The 19,462-nt window shown below is 37.8% G+C and overlaps 1 protein-coding gene across 7 annotated transcripts in view; it reads left to right on the top strand.

The window, feature by feature from the left end:
- The window catches only part of Atp8a1 (ATPase phospholipid transporting 8A1), a 218,659-nt gene that overhangs the window by 11,565 nt on the left and 187,632 nt on the right, over positions 1-19,462 (top strand). For 6 of the 7 annotated variants that reach the window (XM_087187535.1, XM_004849787.4, XM_004849790.4 and 3 more), the window contains exons 2-4: positions 16,352-16,466; positions 17,826-17,925; positions 18,882-18,980. In XM_087187535.1, coding sequence (XP_087043661.1) covers positions 16,352-16,466; positions 17,826-17,925; positions 18,882-18,980 — 314 coding nt within the window. Of the gene's footprint in view, positions 1-15,310; positions 15,414-16,351; positions 16,467-17,825; positions 17,926-18,881; positions 18,981-19,462 lie in introns of those variants that run through there. The other variant, XM_087187538.1, reaches the window with a different exon arrangement.

Here is a 19,462-nt window from a genome sequence, read left to right as displayed (position 1 = left end):
CCCAGTTTGCCTGGCTCCTCTGGATGCCAAGAAGACCACCAGTTTTTTGAGGCTCTTAATTTGGCCAGTGTGGTTTCTCTGTGGCCATGGGATGAGTGCTGGGTTCTGGCCTCAGGAGGTGTGTGATGGGCATGGCTGGTGGTGAGATGATCATTTGAGGATTGTGGAGCAAACACCACAGTCCCTTGGATAAAATGCTTTGTGTCCAACCTTCCAGTGCTTGCTTTTTATTTTACAATTCTCATCTATCCTTATTTGTTTCTGGATGTAGGCTTTCTTGTATTAGGTGATAAGTGGCTTATACTGTACAGGTGGAAATCTTTATAAAAAGCCAGAATTTGACCTAGTATTTCTGAAGGGAAGGTTCTGAATTATTGGCTCTACTTAACCTCAGATGGTTACTTGTTCTTGTCTTTTGTTTAAAGCTCAGTAAAAGAATCATTATACAAGCTGGCTCTTTGTTAACTTCCAAGTGAATATAATTAGCAAAGAAAAGAAAAAGTTAAAAGCCCTCTTAATTTCCCCAGGTGCCAAGTTGGATTTCCCCTAATATTGATTTTTCTCTGTGGAAATTATCCTGTATGTTTGAATACCAAGTCTAAATGTCAAAACTGCTGGTCTCGATTTAGCAGTTTTTTAAATGTCAGACATTTTTTTTATATGTTGAACTAGAATTCTTTATTTTTTTAAATCCTATGGAAGCAAACTAATAGAATCACTAACTTTACTGTTTATGCTGCATATGTTTTTGGACCTGGCAGGCACCTAATAAGTGTTATGAATTTGTTTTGTGACAGTACTTGAGGCTATCACCCATTTAGCACCGTCCCTCTCTTTAGCATCTTAAACTAATGTTTTATAAATGATTAAACTCGAGAGAAAGTCACATGAGGCATTTGGCATTCCTTACAGAACTGGAGTGATAATCGTCTGGGTTTAGACTCTTTCAAGATGGGCGGCCTTGGGAAAGTCACTTAACCTTCGTGAGAGTGCCATTTTTCTTTGGTAAAATGGTAATACCCTACCAGTAAATCATCTGTCTACCTGTTGGATAGTGAAGAGAGAAAGCCTGGCTGCACACTGGTGTTTTTACAGGAGCTTTTAACATTCTAGACATTGGGCCTCACACCCAGAGATTCTGATTTCATTTTGGGAATAAGAGTAGAAACAAGGACAGATAATAGTGGCATGGCATGCCAGATATGAGTGGAAGTGAGAAGTGGTCAGAGTCAGGGCACTGCTAGAAGGAGAATCAACAGATTTGTTGATGGAAAACATGTAGAATGTCAAAGAAAAAGAAGACTCAAGAATGGCTGAAGTGTTGGGCCCTGACCCAAAATGATGGGATCATTTACTAAGATAGAAAAAACTGGCAGGAAGGACAGAAAACTTAAGTGTATCTTTAAAAACAGTGAAAAAGTCCCCGTTTGCCAACACACATACATTTGTAGATATTTCTTTTATTCTCTTAAAGAGTTTTGCAAGATTTCTATCCTTTCTTTCCTCCATGTTCTTTTCTCTAAATGTTCTTTAGAAATTCAGCAAATGCAACACAGGGTCTTTCTTGTTCCCCTTGCTATGAATTTTAGGGATGCAGCAACTGTATGGACTTAATCTGTTTGGGATTGAGAGTCCTATTGCCAGGATTCTTGGCTCCATAATCAAGTAGATAAAGAACAGTCTTCCATGTCATCGTCTTGTTCTTTTGGCTCTAAACATGTTCCGAACTACAGGGACATTCTCTGGAGTAGAGATATTAAATGAAAGCACTTGTGATATAAAGTAGGTGCTAAACAAATGTTATTTAGATCTTCATCTGGTGAGCGATAGGGATAAGATCAAACTGTTCAAATTTTGGAAGCTGAGTTTTTGAAGTCACAGAGTGATTTTGAAATCTCATGGAGTTGTTCTATTACCACTGCGGTACGCCAGCGGATCCAGGAGGCGGATCTGATTCTTATTGGTTGATGTGGCATCTGAGGTACAAGCACTGCATTAGGAGGGTCTCTGCTTTTATTATTGATTTTATTTACAGCATTAGAAAGTCCTCGAAGCTTTTGTTCCATCCATTCTCTCATCATTTTTGTTCTGCCTGTGTAGGTGTCATTGCTTTAATGTCACTGAGCACAATGCTGGGTCTTTGAAGTTTTGCAGCCCACCAGCTGTCATTCACACATCTTAGTTTAATCGGTTCAGTGGAGGTTTCTGTCTTCATTTATAGCCACATCCTGACAGACTGAAGGATGCCAGCAGTGCCTCTCTTGTTTTTGTGTGCCTGACTCTTAGATCTTTAAGCCTGTCTTGTCTAACCAGTCTTGGTGGGTTCTTTAATACTGCCTACAGTGCTTGTGACAGACAAGCCATCCAGAGCCATACCCATTTCAGGGTCACACTGGGGTGGAGCTCTCCGGTGCTTCTTTAGGAGTTTCCTATTTTTCTAGTCTTGTTCAATGGACTTGGTATGCCAGGTTGCAACACTGCTTGTTGTCAAAAATAGGCAGATGCAGTGTCACACATTTCTCATCCTGAGTAGTACCCATAGAGCAAAAGGCTATTCTTGCTTATATGTAGTTTATGTTGTTGTGTGTTCTGACTGATGTCCCCACCAAAGTCATAACTGATAGGCTTTAATTTCCTCACCAGGTGTTTTTGGTGATAGAGACTGTTAAAAAAAATAAAGGTGATTTTTTTTCTCTCTCAGTCACAATGGAGGTAGTAGGTGACATTCAGACTCTTCTGACTCATTCTGAGAACAATGGAGTAGAAAAATGATTTTATTTGGGTATTTTTCTGCTTTTACTAAAATGAAGACTAGTCTTTTGGAACCAGTCACATTTCTGTTTTTATATTATAGAATGCATAAATAGCTCTAAAAAAGAAACTTTAATAATAACTCAGATAGCTTTCATGATTGTTTATTAATACTTTTTTCTGAGACCTTTTAAGAGCAAGCTTGTTCAGAACTATAATTTAGTTATATCTTACTGTAGACATATTGCTACCGAAATCAGTGGGGTTAATTATACTACAAACATTTATAGCAACTCTGTTCAGTAATACTCTTCCACTTACAGTGTGATGAAAACTTGCTACCTGCACTTGCATTGCTCTGATGACCTTACGATTGTCTTTTTTTTTAATCTCTAAAAAGATTCAAAGAAAGATTTTTCAAAATAATGAAATTCTATAGTTGGAAGGGAACTTAGAAGTCATTTCATGCGGCACAGTACCTGACATAGCCTGCTAGCAACTGATTATCCATTTCCTACTTGAATACCTCTCGGTGAAGAGATTGTACCTCCTAAGACAGCTCATTCCATTCTCAGGCAGCTCTAGTTCTTAGCAAATGCTTTCTTGCTAAGAAAATGATTAAAACAGTACATTTACTTTATACCCATCTTGCTATGCCAAATGTCCTCATGTTGCATTTGCACAGTTGACATTTTTAGGCCTTAGTATAGGACCTCCAACTTACTCAGCTTCTGGGAATTTTGAATTCTGATTCTTTCTTGCTATCCACATGCTTATTCATCATGCATGTGTCTCCTTAGTCCTTGGCACCAGGAGTCTGGTTCTAGAGTCCTAAGTTATACATTCACTCAACCCAAGGAAACCCCCTGGGTTACCACTGAGACTCAGAACTGGGTCTTTGGACTCTCCCAACCCTGCCTGCCAGTTTGATCTTGTTTTTGTGTCTATGACTGCTCTTTTCTCCACTTCATACTTTTCACATATTCATTCTTCCATTTTTATTATTGTAGTGAAACTGAGCCTGAGTAACTTTATAAAGAAGAGATGTCTATTTTGGCTCACAGTTCAAGAGGTCGAAGACTGAGGGGCCACATCTAGTGATGGCCTTCTTACTGTGAGAGTTCCAAGGCCTTGTAGGGAATCACATGGCAAGAGGCAGGGAACATGTATTCATGTGTGTCTTCTGTTTTCTCTCCCTCTTCTCATAGAACCGCCAGCATTCAATCATGGGACTCCATCCTCATGACCTCATCTAACCCTAATCACTTCCTATAGGCCCCACCTCTTAAGACAGACTAAGTTTCTACTCTTTTAATGTGTCATCGTGGGAATTAAATTTCAGCACATGAATTCTTAAAGGACACAAGCCAGAAACAGACCATAGCAGCATGCATGTGGCTTCAGGTGACACCATGCCCCTCCAGCCCAACTCTCCATGGTGGTCCCTGCTCAGTGCGGGGTGTGGCGATCCTGTCTTGGAATTGCAAGTCCATACTCCCAGAAAGGAATTGGATTTTCCCAGCTGGTCAGATGCCCTGTGTTGACCCTAACACCCAGGCTACTAGTCCAGGGAAAAAAAGAGCAGGAAGCAAGAATGGCCTGGGGCTGGCTGTTTTAGGAGGGAAACCAAAGAATAGCTTCTGTATGAGCCTCCTCTCTGTATGTTGTCAACTAGTTATGAATCCACTTTGTTACATACTCATGGAATTGCATATCTCTGTCTTATAACAGTATGGCATCCTTGAAATCCAGATGCTGGTATTCAAAAAAAGAAATGCAAGAACAGGAAGTTAATCTGTGGAGGCTTCCTGGTCTCCAGTGGTCACCACCTCCTTTTAAACCATCATCTTAATCATCTCTACTTGATTTTTGATTGATATTCACCTCAAACTCATTGGCCACTAACAGTATTTTTCAGTTAGTTAATATGAAGTGTGCTTTAAGCATCTTGTTTTAATCTCTGGAACACATCCTGGATTCTGTATATATATTGAAACACCGCTTTCAAAACACTGAAGTCCACTCAGTGTTAACTGAATTTTCAATGCAAAAGGTAAATCTTTTAACTTACAAGTTAATTATTTTTGGATTTTCTCTACAAGTCCTTTAGAAGAATTATATCCCATTATATAAATATATGAATTCAGAAAGCATATATGTAGACCCCAATTTTAATAAAAGTGCCTTATGATGTATAAGATCTGTTGTTTCTTTTCAGAACTCTGGAACAATGCTATCTCTGTCATTTGGATCCCCTTTCATTCTTCTGTGTGGTTCTTCTGTGACTAGTGGAAGTTCACTTTTAACTCTCATGAAGGTTCCCACACTTCTGTAGGGTGTTTTTTTTTTTCTTTTTTTCCATAGCTATAAATTCGTTTTACAGAAGCAAACTACTGGCTTTCTTTTTTTCCATTTTAAAATAATCTCCTGCTTTCTCTTTTGCTTTAGTTCTTCCAATTAATGTTCATTTCAACCTTTCTAGTTTTAAGATGGTGATCTTTGATAGATAATGAAGTGAAGTAGGAGTTGGGCAGTTCTGCTTTTTATTTTATGTGCTAATACTGCATTGTTTATTTCATCTCATCAATTCCTTGCATTCCAAATTAAAGTAAAAGAAACATATTGGCGGTCCTAGCATTTTTAAAAATACCTTTCCTCCACTCTCAGATTTCTACACATGTGTTATTATTCCCTGTTGGGTATGTAAGCCCATTCACAGCTTTTCCCATTGTTCTTTTCTTCTTTTACTTGTTCAAGGACTTCCTGTGCAGAGGCAGTGGTCCCTGTGAATGCGGCTCCCTTTCCCCTCTCATCAGTGCCTGTCACAGTTAGTCAGCATGTTGCCCTAGACAGCCTCTTGGCTTCTGCCCTATTTTTTTGTTCTTGATACCTTGAAATGTGTCCTCTTGGAGTCTAGAATATATGTCTGAGTTGGCCGAGTGTTCCCCCTTTCACTGTCAAAGTTCTTTGTAGTTATATTTTTGAGAATATCCTTACCATTTTACTACTTTTGCATCAATTAGAATTTAGTCTGTAGTAACAGTTCTTTACCTTGTATTCTGTGCCTTCTCAGAGGTGAATTTGATGCTAAGGCAAGTTGCCAATGCTTTCAGCTAATTGCAACTTCCAGGAGATGCCTGGTAAATGTCTTGCAATTGAAACCCATCATTCCTAGTGCAGTCTGCTTCCGTGACAATTTTTACATTCACACTGGAAATATACTGTTTAATTCTTCTATTGGACCAAGTAATCTGTGGGATGTTTCCAGGACATGTCATCTTTCATTGTTCTTGTGTTTTCAGTTAAGCATGGTTTACCTTTAGTAAGTGTTTTATTGCTATTTTCAAACAACACAACATGCACAGGATGTTTATTTTTCTAGGTTAATATACAAGGCTGGCTGGCAAGACTGAATACCTATTATATGTGCTGCCCAACACTAGGCATACCATAGATTTTCAAGGCTTAAGGATAACCGTGATTCTAAATGTCAAGAATCCTTTTTTTTGGGTCTTCCATTTAGAATTCATAGTACTACCTTTGGAGCTTGCTGCAATTCTATATGAGTTCAGGAAGTGTTGAGCCTTTTTTTTTTTTTTTTTTTTCCTGTTTAGGACAAAAAAAATGGCTGTTGGTGTGTTTTCACACTTGTTTATTTTTAGATCAGTCTCCACAAGGGTGCTTAAAGAAAAATACCATTTACCATATATGGTAATGACAAGTCTTGATAGGAAAATATAATAGTGACTATCAAGATAGGAGCAAGACTAAACTTCAGGGAATTTTTGGATGCCTTAGAAGATAGCAGAACAATTAGGAATGATTAGTGCATGGAAAAGACTTATCTCTAGTGTTTTTTGTATTACTTCACTATAGTAAAACAACACCCCCAAGAGATATGTGCATGTACCCTTACGTCTGTGTCTCATCCTTAGTGTATAAATTTACCTCTGTAACTTGTTACTATTCTCAGTTGTGATATACATAAATATGTACCTCGAAAGATTAATGTCAGAGGCATAGTAATCTTCTACATACAGAATATATTCAAAACTTTTAAAGTGACACATCTGAAAAGAATGATCAGAGAGGATGCTTTGATCTGTAAGTGGCATCTTACAATGTCTTACAGGGAGGGGAAGGTTCTTGATTGGAAAAACTGTTGGAGTGGAGCAGTCCCAAGAGTGGAGAAAGACTTTGAGGGAGAGATGAGGTTAAGGTTAATTAGTGAACGAGTGAATGCATGCATCTATGAGTGTTAAATCCTTACAGATGAGATGATCTTTATCAGTTTCCTAATGCTGTCCTAACTGGTGCTCACTGGCCCTCTGATCACAAGAGTAGCAAAGCTTCCTCATCTTCATCACTTTAAGAATTCTTTCAAAAATCAAACCCTTTGGTACCATGAAGAAAAACTCACTTTTTTCAAAACAAATAACCAGGTTTTACAATATCAGAGGTAGGTGTTTCTTTGCTACATTTTGTTATACTCAGATGGCCCTGCAGGTTATGAGCTAGGATCACATTTGTATGAATGAGAAGATAATGGGGAAGAAGCTGGGGTTGTGGAAAGCTCTTTGGCTGTTGTGCAAGTTCCTCAAAGTGTACCCAACAGATGTCCCAGAACATGCTGGACTTGAGGTTGGTTAGGACATCTAATATCAAGGGAAGAGATTGGACCCAGCAAGTAGGGCCTGCTGAGGAAGGTTGCAGGCAGCCTGGTGATATCTTGAGCAGGGCAGTTACACTGTGATTCCAGGTCATCTTTCCATGCAAAGCAGAAAAGCCAGCTAGTGATTGAGATGTGCACAGTTGGGTGGGTACATGTGGATGCTGGGAAGTGAAGAGATGATATATTAATGCCATTTGAAATTTCCTTTTCCCCTTGCCTACTGCAGTCATGGTCTAGAAATTTGAGAAATATTGCTGAATAGTTTCTCTTTCATTTCATGCCTTTAAAGGTGTTTCATTTCTTTAGCAACATATTTGAAAATGTACTACATAAGTCATAACATTCAGAGCACCCAGTTCATTATTTCTGGAGTGCTAGGAGCTTCCTTTTGTGTTCTGTGTATTTGACCAGCTGCTGCTGTGAGGCTTACAGTCGAACATTTGAAATGACCATTCTGCTCCAATAAGGCAGAATATGGGATTTCAAATCTCCTTTGTAGCTGCATTAATTGCCTCTATATTTCTAATTAAATTACCTATCAATATAATCAGATACCATTCAAATACAAATATCTGATATCTGTTCCTCCAAAGATTACTTTGATCCAGAAGCCTGGGGATAGGAGAAAGAAAAAAAAAATGTACACTTATATATTTGATATGGAGGTTTCTAATTATTTTTCCAAAGAACAAAATAAAAATATCTTACACCTTTGAAAAGTAGATAATGTTCATAATTTCTTATTAAGTAGAACCTGATTTTACTCACACCTAAGATCTGCCTTTAAAGTCCCTAGATTGTTTTCCAGTTAATATTCTTTTATTAGATTCTGACTGTTCCAAGCATGACTGTTTATTTAATGACCTCAATCTAGGTCAAGAAACATGAGTAAATAACATGGTCTCTTTAATGCTTGATATTGGAAGCCATTGAATAAAAAATAATGGGACTCTCCTGAATATGTCTAGGAGACAATAGACAATGTGATTCCTATTGCAACCTTACTTACAATTGTAATAAAGTTGAGTCTGCAAAAACTTGATAGTTTTAACCACATTACCAGGCAACAGAAAGATTTTGTATCTTATTCTTTTCTCCCTCCCACTTACCCACCTATGCATTTGCGTTATATAACCCCTATGCAGATGACAGTTTTTGGGGAAACATGTACTTATTTAATACTGACTTAAAAATTATATGGGAAAATTTATTATTTTCCTCTCTCCATTGATTCACAGTGGTCACAACCTTAATTAAATATTAACCCCCCCAAATTTAAAATTTTAATGCCTACATTAGTGTCTTTAAGACTTGTTTTTCTCTATCAAATATTTTGAAAAGGAGAGTAATTCAATAACTTCTGGGGAAGATAGGGTGGAAGGAATTACTTGAGTGCCAAATATCATGCTACATTGCTTATCTAATGTCATTCTCACATTGTTGATGTTTTATGAATGAGGAAGCTGAGACTCAAACAGTTTTTCTTGTGGTATGTACAAGTGCCGTAATCAACATCTGAACACAGATCTGACTACAAAGCCTATTCTTTTCCCCCCACAGTCTGCCTTTCCAGTTTCATAATAGAAAATAATAGTTAGAATGTTCATAGGTATACGAGGAGCCAGACCCTGTCCCAGCTGCATTACTTATACTGTCTCCACAAAGCCATGATTTTTTAATGCCTTCTTTTATTATATCCTGTATTTTAAATATTGACAAGAATGTTAAAATGAGAAAACAATGCATGAAATTCAAGGATTTGTTTGGCTGTAAAGAGAAATATATTCATTAAGTGGTTAACTATTTGTTGTATTTAGAATCCTATAGTAAAAAGTAATTGGCAAATTAAATAGTACATTTCATTTAATCTAGTATATCCAAAATATAAATTTAACATGTAATCAGAATAAAAGATTATGGATGAGATTTTTGAAAATTCTACATCTCTTTCATGTCTTGGGCTTTTGCTTGGAAATGGTAGGTGTACGTTGGGCAGAATGGTGGCAGAATAGTAATGGGAGACATTATCATTGCCAGCTGTGTTTCCTAGAGAATGTATACTATACACACATCCACTGCCTTTCATCTCCGTTTCCACAGTCTTACCCAGGACCCACCATCTTTGACCTGGAATGGCAGATGGCCTTAAAAATGGTCTTTCTAAAGCTTAAAGACTGCAGTGGATTCCTACCCACTAAAGAATATAAATTCAGGGCCAGAGATTTAGCTCAGTGGTTTCGCCACCTGCTGCTCAAGCACAAGTACCCGAGTTCAATCCCCGGTACCAAAAAAAAAGAATATAAATTCAATTTGCTTGTTGTTTCTTCCAGTCTGACCTTGCCTCTTTTTGCTCCCCTGTTTACTACTACTGGTCCTCGTGTTCCTGACAATGGAAAGCCCATTCTTCCATCTTGTTCCTGCCCACCTCCCTGGGGCTTATACTGTCCCTTATCTTCCCTTATGTAGCATCAAGGTCTCAGCTCAGCATCTTGAGAGGCCTTCTCTGACCACTTAGTATAAAGCAGCAGCAGCCATAGGAAGAGTGTCCACGACAACAGCAATGAGAATAGCTAACATTTGTTGAGCTCTTACTACCTGCCACATGCTACTCTTTAGTAACTCCATTGGTCCTCACAACCACTCTTTGAGTTAAGGAATTATTATCATCTCAACTATATAGATAATGAAACTGAAGCACAGAGAATTCCATCAATCATTCTTCCAACCACTTGTTTTATTTTCTTCATCTTTTATCATGATCTACAGTTGTCTTGCTCTATTCCAGAAAATAAAGTCCCAGAGAGGGGATCTTACTTTTTGCTGATTCTATAACATTTTTTAAAAAGTGCCTGGCACAATTAGGCTTCTAAGTATGTTAGATGAATGAGTGGGCAAATGAATGAACAACAAGCAGGTCTCATTGGTTGGATCATATTTGTGATGAGAAATGGAAGACTTCAGAGGTGAGCCTTCTGCTGTCACTGTATGAGAAGGTCAAAAGCCTTTCACTTAAGTAAGTTGAGCATTTTTCTCTCTGTTCCATTATTCTGTGTGCATATAAGACTGCCTTGAATCTAGGCAGAGGAGGAAAGGAAAATGTGTGGTAACATACTCAGCAACCCAGCAGTTACTGGTCAGTAGCTGTCAGATGGTTGTTGGTGACAGATTACAGTAACTGCTTATCCCTCTTCAAACATGGAGATTTAGCTGTGGCCGCAAAGCAGCATTTGTCTTCATGACTGAGTGTTGGCTGCTTATTAAGGGAACTGTTGCTGTGAAACATCACCATAAAAGCTCAAGTAGGAGAATTTTTTTTATTTTGTCTTTTAAATTTTTCTACTCTTCTGAACAAATAAGCTATTGACTTTTTTCCCCTTGCCTGATGCCCGGTGGATACTAATTCCACTTGATTTTAGAGCTGAAAGAGAGCATCAGATTATCAGCCTAGCTTCCTTGTTTTTAAGAGAAAAGAATTAGGTGGTTTGTGCAGGGTGACATAGTAATTGTCAGGAAAACCAAAAAAAAAATCCTCATAGCCACTATATGAGTATCATAATAACACTGTTAGGGGAAGATGAGCTTGTTCACTTCAGTCATAATTAGAAAGCTGACCCACCAACAGGCTGTGTTTTCTTGATAATGGAAATTATTGCTGGAAGCTGAAATGGTCACCAGGAGAATGGTTGCGTAAATATCCTTATTTACTAATACAAAGTAATGCCTTCTTGTGAGCACAGTCAGTACTTGAGAGTGATATGTGGCTAATTTTTCCCTTCTACTGATAGTCTTGGTCTTTCAGAAGTCCAGAAATAGCACTTGGCCCTGTTGTAACTATAACTGGTGAAATCTCAGGTTTTCTGTGTACATAGGGTATATTAAGAAATTTTGTTATTGATTGAAATTAACCTCAGTTGAGAAAATCAAACTGCTTTTCTGCTGTTGGAGAGTGAGGGAATAAGAATCAAGTAGGATATTATAAACACTAAATATGACATTTTTCAACAGAGTTGGAATTCTGAATTACTGAATTATGTCTATTCCATGTGACATAAATAAGGAATAACTTTTTTTTGGAATAATCTTTTCCTTGCTCATTTTAATGAAAACTTGAACAAAATATCTATTCTGGAAGACTGGCTTGATTTTGGCTGGTTTTAACAAGTTACAGACCTTGCAGCGACCAACCTTGAAGGAAGCTAAAGTGTTTCAGAAGCCACTATAGAAATGTGTTTTAGTAGAGAAGACGGCTACTGAGTTCCTATGAAGGGTTGGGTGTGTCAATGTCCCTGCCAGTTTGCTCTGTGGAACTTTAAGAAGACTAATGGCACCATTAGTGGATGTCAAGTGCTGATGAGCACTGAGGGCAGAAGAGTTAATGCCTGAGTGATTCTCCTCGAGAATCTAAAATGTGGCGGAGTATTTATCCAGTGTCATTATCACCATTAGTTGTATGTCTGCACTTGGGGGTCATCTTGAGATGCCCCTAAGTACTTGGACATTTGGAAAAGAGCAGTATCTTCTCATTTCTTTGTAAAAATCAACATATGATAGAAGCAAAGTCATGTGCGAAGGGGCAGATTGGTTCCTAGGCTTTCAGGGTTTGTTGGTCATCTAAGTGGATGATTGAATGTCAGCTTTTGAATTTGGAGATGGAGATGGTCAGAGTAGGAGTGAGTCACAGAGTTAAACATTGGCAGCTCTTTGGAAGGGAAGAGCTCTATTGCCAAAGTATTCCAACAGACTGAAGATTTTTTCTCTGTGGAAACATCCCTTTTGTGAGACTGGGTGCATCATAGCCTAATACTGCGGGATTTGTATTTCATCCAAGTCTGGTGGGTGGATTGGTTGAGGTACTTACCAAATACAATATGACTTAGACATTTGAATTTCTTCATAGGCTAACCTGGGAGAGTTGAATTGATTATGACACTAGTTATTCTAGTTCTTATGACAGTCATTTCTCATCATGGATTTACTAATTCTTGCTTTGGATTTATACATCAATCTTAGGACTTGGATAATTTGTTTCTCCTTGTAAGAGTGTGACCTGTTCTTGGTATATTGCTAATCTATTTTTGCTCATTTGTGAATTCTTCAGACATTGAGGGCTTACTGTGAAGCACAGGTTTGTTAGTCAGGAGATTTTTCATGTAACAGAGGAAGCAGGTAACTGGATGTTACACTACAAGTAAGGAATTACCACTCTGAGGCATAATGTGGGAGACATTGGGGCAGCCTCTCATTTCAGTGAGACAGCATCTGAATTTATTCATCCCATGAACTCTATATTAGGCATTTTATTGAGTACTTTGCATGTATGTATTCTTTTATTTTAAACCAACTACCCCAGGAAATGTTTCAGTTTTACAGACTAGGAAACTGAAACCTAGTGAGAGTACCTAATGTCCTGTCTCACTCTTGGCCTTGCTGTTTGCCAAATCCTCTCCATTTAACTATACTTGATGTGGAGTTTCACCTTCCATGGTAGACTTCCAGGTTCAGTCTGGACCACCTTGCTACTAACCAAAGAAGACAGGTTGTTGACCAAGTCCTGGAAGCAGGCAACCAAAAGTTTTGGAGTCCATTTCCATTAAATGTGCATGTGTTGTGTGTCCCCCTTTTTACAGTATTCGGCTCTGAAAAGCTTGAGGAGATGCAGAGAATGTGACTTAAGATAAATTCTTTTCTCTCAGCAAAATTTACCCAAAGCATGGCTGAAAGATGAAGAAGGCTCCTACCAGGAATGCTCACTGAGAATCATTACTAGATCTGTGACTTAGCTTTCCTCTGTTTCCTGTGAGAGGGTGATATGAAAGCAGATCAGTCCTCAGTAGTCCTTACAAGTCCCACAGGTGGATTAAAAGCTAGTATGTTTTAATAGCTTATGTGAACAAGCTCTCTGAATTATCAAACAAATCCTAAGGGACATAGCTTCCCTCTTTGAAGGGCAGAACTGTGTAATGGAAGGAACAGCACTTAGTTCTGCCTGCTCAGGTGGGGGTAGAGAGAGTCTCTTCACGATTATCTTTGTCATCACTGTACACCAAGAGCTCAGGGAAGCCTCGTGTAGGCGTGCACACAGCTTTTTAGGTGGTCATCATGGCTGATGAGAGTGGAATTTTGCAGAGGAAACAATAATTTTTAAAAATAGAAGCCTAAAAGCCAAGTTGTCTGGTTCATTTTTAATAGCTAAACTGAATGAAAAGAATGGTTTTTACTGCTAACCTAGGAGAAATACTGTATGGATCAGAATATTCACCCCCCCCCCAAGTGTTGGTTCATTAATTTGAATAAGAGGTTTCTTTCTCTCCTTCTTGGAGAGACCTATATCCAGACCTAACTTGCCTATTTATACAGTATAAGATAAGAGTTCATTCAAATTATAATAGCTTCAAACTCTCACCTTACAAAATATCAGAAATGCAGGTCTTTTCTCCCGGTATCATCGTCGGACTTCTGAGGTTGCTATGCTACCTGCTGTGAGTCAGCAGAGTCAGGTGCATGACATAGGTGACTTCCCAAGAGTGAGCTCCTGGGGTCTCCGTGGCATTGCCAGGCTTACAGGTGCCCTGTCAGTGCTGAGGAGAGAGGTGCTCACCAGCCTTACAGGCTAAGGAACTCACTCCATGCTTTCAGTATAAATTTTCTTCCCTCATTATGGATCTGGTCAGAGAATCCCAGAGCCCTAAGAGTACTGCTCCAATTCAGCTTCACATACACCATCTTTGCCTGGCTTTCCCATAGTGCCTAAAGCAAGCCTGCAGTATTTTGTGCTTAGTGCCATCCAGATCCTTTTATGACCCTATTCTTAAGAACAGGTGACCAATCTAAATTTAGCCTCTTGATACAGATTAGCATGTGAGAGGGAGATGCACTATTCAGCTCTCCCTGGCATTATTTGAGGCCTCGATATAAGGGGCTGTTTGGTAAAGAATAATTCCCAACTCCTCAGCTAGGGTCATCCAGAGGCCAGACCTTTCAAAAATGTAGTTTTATCAAGTAAATCCCACATGAAGACCTTACTCGGAGCAGAATGGAGAGCTGGTTTTCTACTCCAGTGTAAGTGCCAGAAGCAGTATATTCTGGTCTTTGTGCCCTCCTTGAGAAAGATCTAAGGATTTTTAAATATAGTTAAGGTGTGTGTGTATTTTACTGGGAACCCAGGGCCTCACACATGGTAGACAAGTGCTCCACCTCTGAGATACATTCCCAGCCTGATTTTTAAGATTTCTGTACCTCTTTTGATCATCCATATGTGAAATTATGATACAACTCTAGGGGGAAAGCTTGTGTTGTATCTACAGTAGGGTGTAGTAATAGATCATTGGTAACTATATGACCATGAGCAAAGCCATGAATGTATCTAAAACTGTAACATGGGTATAACTGGACCTGATTTGGAGCCACACAGTCTCCAGGACTATGTATATAAAATGTGTCTCTTACCTTAAAGCACTTTCTGAGGCTTGCTACCAGGCAGAGAACAGGCTGCAGACTTCTTTAGCACCAGAGGTCTCTGTGAGCTGGCCTGGGTGCTTTCTCCACATGGAGTGGCATCCATTTCCACCTTGCCTCCTCTGTGTGCTGCAGCATCACCAACGTTTCGGCACCCCCTGCATATCTTACAACCCTCTTTCTCACCTCTAGACTCATGTTCCTGCTCTCGCCTCTTCGATTTTCCTATTTCCATACACGATCCACACCCCACAGGCAGGCTTTCCCTGTACCATTTGTTGCCAGCTCTTGGTTGTCACTAGCTGTGTCTTTATCAGTGGGTGGCGAAGCGTTTGCTGCCCTCAAAAAAAATAAAAAAGGCCACTTAACGACTCCTCTTTCATTGCCTGCATTTACTGGGCAAACATTTGTTGCCCAAATTGCTGTTTGTTGACTGGTGTTAGGAAGATGAATAATGCACCATCTTTGGCTCCAGGGATTTCCTATTCTGGTAGGGGGAGACTGATTCATAAAAAAGCAGCAAGAAAACCTTCTGGTAAGTGTTTTGCCTGGGAAAGAGTAGATCCAGGGGACTGTGGGGACGCAGAGCAGCTTCACTGACTTTAACATTATAGAATACGTCAGATACCACATGTCGGCCAGCTTTATGGGAGGAGTTAACATTAGCTAGGTAGAAAAGAGAAGAAAAAATGGGCTTTTCAGATGTAGGTGTCCCTAGCCAAGAGTTAGGGACTGGCCACTTAATCTGGTGCCATTTAATTTTTGCCAAAAAGTACAATAAGCAGTTTAAAATGTTTTCTTCTCATTATCTTTTCTTCCATATTTTTTATATCTTTTATAAAAAGTGTGGTCAGTGGTGCAACATGGTACCTAGTTGAGTTCATTCCATTGTTCCCATGATTGTAAGATGACTGAAAATGGTCTTAAGAAACCTAAAATTCATCTGGGAAACTACATTATAATAGAAGAAATGATTAGATGATTGTACTGACCTAGATCATTGTGGTGGTTTGTTTATTTAAATCTTGATGTCTTTATTTTATCTAAATAAAAACAGAAGCATTAAATATATATGCTCAGACTCTTGAATATACTTTAGATTATTTTTGTCTCATTAGTTTTATCTAAACTGTAATGTAAAATAGCTTAAAACTATTTAATTTTAGGCATCTTCTTATATAACAGGAGGAAATAAATTGAGCACTTATAGGGGAAAGATGAGTAAAAATTTAAAGTTGATATTTCTGTTTTTGAAATGGGTTAGTTATTATGTGGCTATTATGCCTTTGAAATCTAATAGAAATATTAGATGTAGGGCATTTACTTTTGATTATAAGGAAAGTAAGAACATCAATAAAGGGAAATGTAGTGTTTATCAGATTTTATATTCTAGAATAGATATAAAATGTGTGTGTGGTCTGGATAATAACATGAAGCATTTCCTGTTAAAAAAGACGACTATCTCCTTTTAAGGTTATGAGAAGACAGATGATGTTTCAGAGAAGACCTCGCTGGCTGACCAGGAAGAAATAAGGACTATATTCATCAACCAGCCTCAGTTAACAAAGTTCTGCAATAACCATGTCAGGTAAGAATTACCAAAGAGTGTCACGGAACAGCCATTGCTGGTGAGCGAGACAGGTCAAAATAAAAATGTTTATAAGGAGCTTTTGGTTCACTCTGTATTTGCACACTCCTTGGCAATGCCAGTAGGCTGTTTCTCCATCTTCTGTCCAATAAAGAAATGTTAATAAGAATCTGGAAGTAGGAAGGAGCAGAAAGGCCCAATAGCCATACTTTACCACTTCTCTTTATGGTGTCTGAATATGAAAGTTGCTCATGGGTAAATGCCATTGTTGTTCTAAATCTATGAATGGAGCAATGTATTGTTTTGGGTTAGTAAGTTTTAACATTTTAAGAGAGATCTTTGCAGTTATGCACCAAGAACTTTTATTATTTATTTATTTAGCTAAATAGTCTTTAAATACTATTTTTTAGTAGTTGCAAAACTTAGTATGGTGCTGAGGGATGGAGGGTTGGGAGAATTACTTCATTCCCCTGTTGTGTTTTCAGTCCAACAGTCATATAAAAAGTGGCTCCATAGGCTGGGCAGGGTTTGGCTTGCCTGGAATCCCAGCTCTCTGGAGGCTGAGACAAGAGGATCACCACAAATTCAAGGCCAGCTTGGATACATAGTGAGTTCAAGGCCAGCCTGGATGACAGTGAGACCTTGTCTCCAAAAAAAAGCATCCCTGTCAGCACTAGTCCTTAAGTGGCCTCTGGGACCAGTTGAACATTCAGTGCTTACCAGTGGCAAAATTTCCAGATCTTAATTGTGCTCATTTAGAATTAATATTTACAACTTCAAATTCTTGAGTTACACCTCTTTATTTGGGGAGTGTGACAGGTCTCCCCTTTAATCTCCCTTCTATTTTATAATCCAGAGGGAGTTCTAGATCTCTCCAAAACAAAAGTGGCCGTATCCTCAGTGATAGAGGCAAAATGTAGCATCCTTGCCAAGTTCTTAAAGTGATGACAATTCAGGCAGAACCCCAGAAAATTTCCCATTTCCCTGGACTTATCCAGAAAGCCATCTCTGTTATAGTGTCTGGTCTTGTTCTGATTGCTGACTGTTTAATATTACTGTGTTGACACTCTATTTTCTTTAAATTTGCATTTCTTTGTAAGCTACTTCTGGTAATGTTAAGGAAGGTAATTGGGTAAAGAAGGCAAAGATGGCATACAGAAAATTCACTCTTTACTATGTATTTAGCCATTTCCTTTCATTCTTTTTCATTTAAGTTAATTCTTTGAGATATTCCCCCAATTTGAAACAGTGAGCAAATCTTGATGTTATTTTCTATGTGGTATTAACAGAATTTTGTGAATGTGGGTGCTGTTTACAAAGTTACTGAGTTTTACGCTATTTTTCATTTTTGTTTTCTAGCACTGCAAAATACAACATAATCACATTCCTACCAAGATTTCTCTACTCTCAGTTCAGGAGAGCTGCTAATTCATTTTTTCTCTTTATTGCACTGCTTCAGGTAAAGTCACATCATAAAACCTCAGTTCAAGGTCAAATGTTCAGGTCTTAATAAATGTTTTTGTTATCCCCATGACTGATCCCCTGAGGTTTACCTAAATCCAGAGATAACCTGCATTTGGTGGACATTTCAGGCTACTGCTCCAAGTAGTCACACTTTTTGATTCATTTTTTCCCCCACTTATTACAGATGTGCTGTACATTTGATGTGTATTATTCATTTGGGGTGGTAAAGGAGGGTGGCACTTTTTCCTAAAACATTAGCTCAGTTTTGAAGCAGTAAAAGTAAAATTCTGAACCTTAGAATTAGAAAATCACCACTTGAAGAGTTTTAACAGATGTTTTAGAAAAAATATTTTATTAAAAAGTAGCATATGTTCATTGTAAAAAAAAAAGTTTCAAAAACACAGCAAAACATAAAGAAAATAAATAATAGTTCTATTAATTCTATCACCAGAGATAACCATTAAAATTTGAATGTATATGCCTCTAGTCATTTTTTTCCCTCTAAGCATTGTTTATTGATTTAGATTTAAAAAAGGAATTATAGAGTACATATTGTTTTATAATTTGCTTTTTTCATATGATAATGTGTGGATATTTTCCTAGTTAATCATTGTACTTTAAGGCCTTGGGGGGTATTTTGTTTTTTATTGTTTTTTGCTGTACTGGGGATTTGATGATTATATGATATTATATAACTATGCTGTTATTACTTAGCGAATTGTCCATTGTAGGTGTTTATCTAGTACACATTCTGTATGCTTATCATGTCACTAACATGCTTCTCCGGCTACTTACTAGATAAGGCAAGTTGCCTCACCCAGTGTTAGCCAAGATCGAGAAATCAATGAAGCATATTTTAGAAGACACTAAGACTTTGTTGTTTCACACTTACTGTAAGCTTCCCAGTTCTCATTATATTTCTCTTGCTCTTTTGTTTTTTTCTTCAAATAGCAAATACCTGATGTGTCACCAACAGGTCGTTATACAACACTGGTTCCTCTCTTATTTATTTTAGCTGTGGCGGCTATCAAAGAGATAATTGAAGATATTGTAAGTATTTAAATTTTTTCATAAATGTGCTGATATATTTATTTTGCTTATTTGTTTTTTCTTTAATTTGTGGCACAGGCTGTTCAACTTTAAAGTGTATAGAATATGTTCCTACTACTTAGGTTAATTCTTACTAGATTAATATGTTCCTATCCCTTAAGTTAATTCCTAATAACTTATTAATGTTCCCTTTTGTTTATAGTGTAATAATAAAAGAAAATAATTTAAATGTAATAATTGACATAAAAGAAAACTGTATTAGAACATTATTTTCAACTAAGTAACCTAAATTATCCAAAGAATTTCTTTGTATTTTTCATTTTTAAATTTAAATGCCATAGTTTTCACCATATTAAATACTTTTGATTCATTCTTACTTCAGTAGTTCTGAGTTTCCTTTCCATTTTTCTTATTTTATTAAAAGAAAGTAACCTCATATTTGCCATTTTTAGTGTTCTGTGGTAGAAGAGAAAATAAGAAGT

The sequence above is a fragment of the Heterocephalus glaber genome, unplaced genomic scaffold, assembly GCF_053883595.1.
Source record: "Heterocephalus glaber isolate CG9 unplaced genomic scaffold, H.glaber_assembly_v1.0 deba00001509, whole genome shotgun sequence".
Classification (NCBI taxonomy): domain Eukaryota; kingdom Metazoa; phylum Chordata; class Mammalia; order Rodentia; family Bathyergidae; genus Heterocephalus; species Heterocephalus glaber.
Note: the sequence above shows the minus strand (reverse complement) of the source record. Positions and strands in the feature narration are given on the sequence as shown.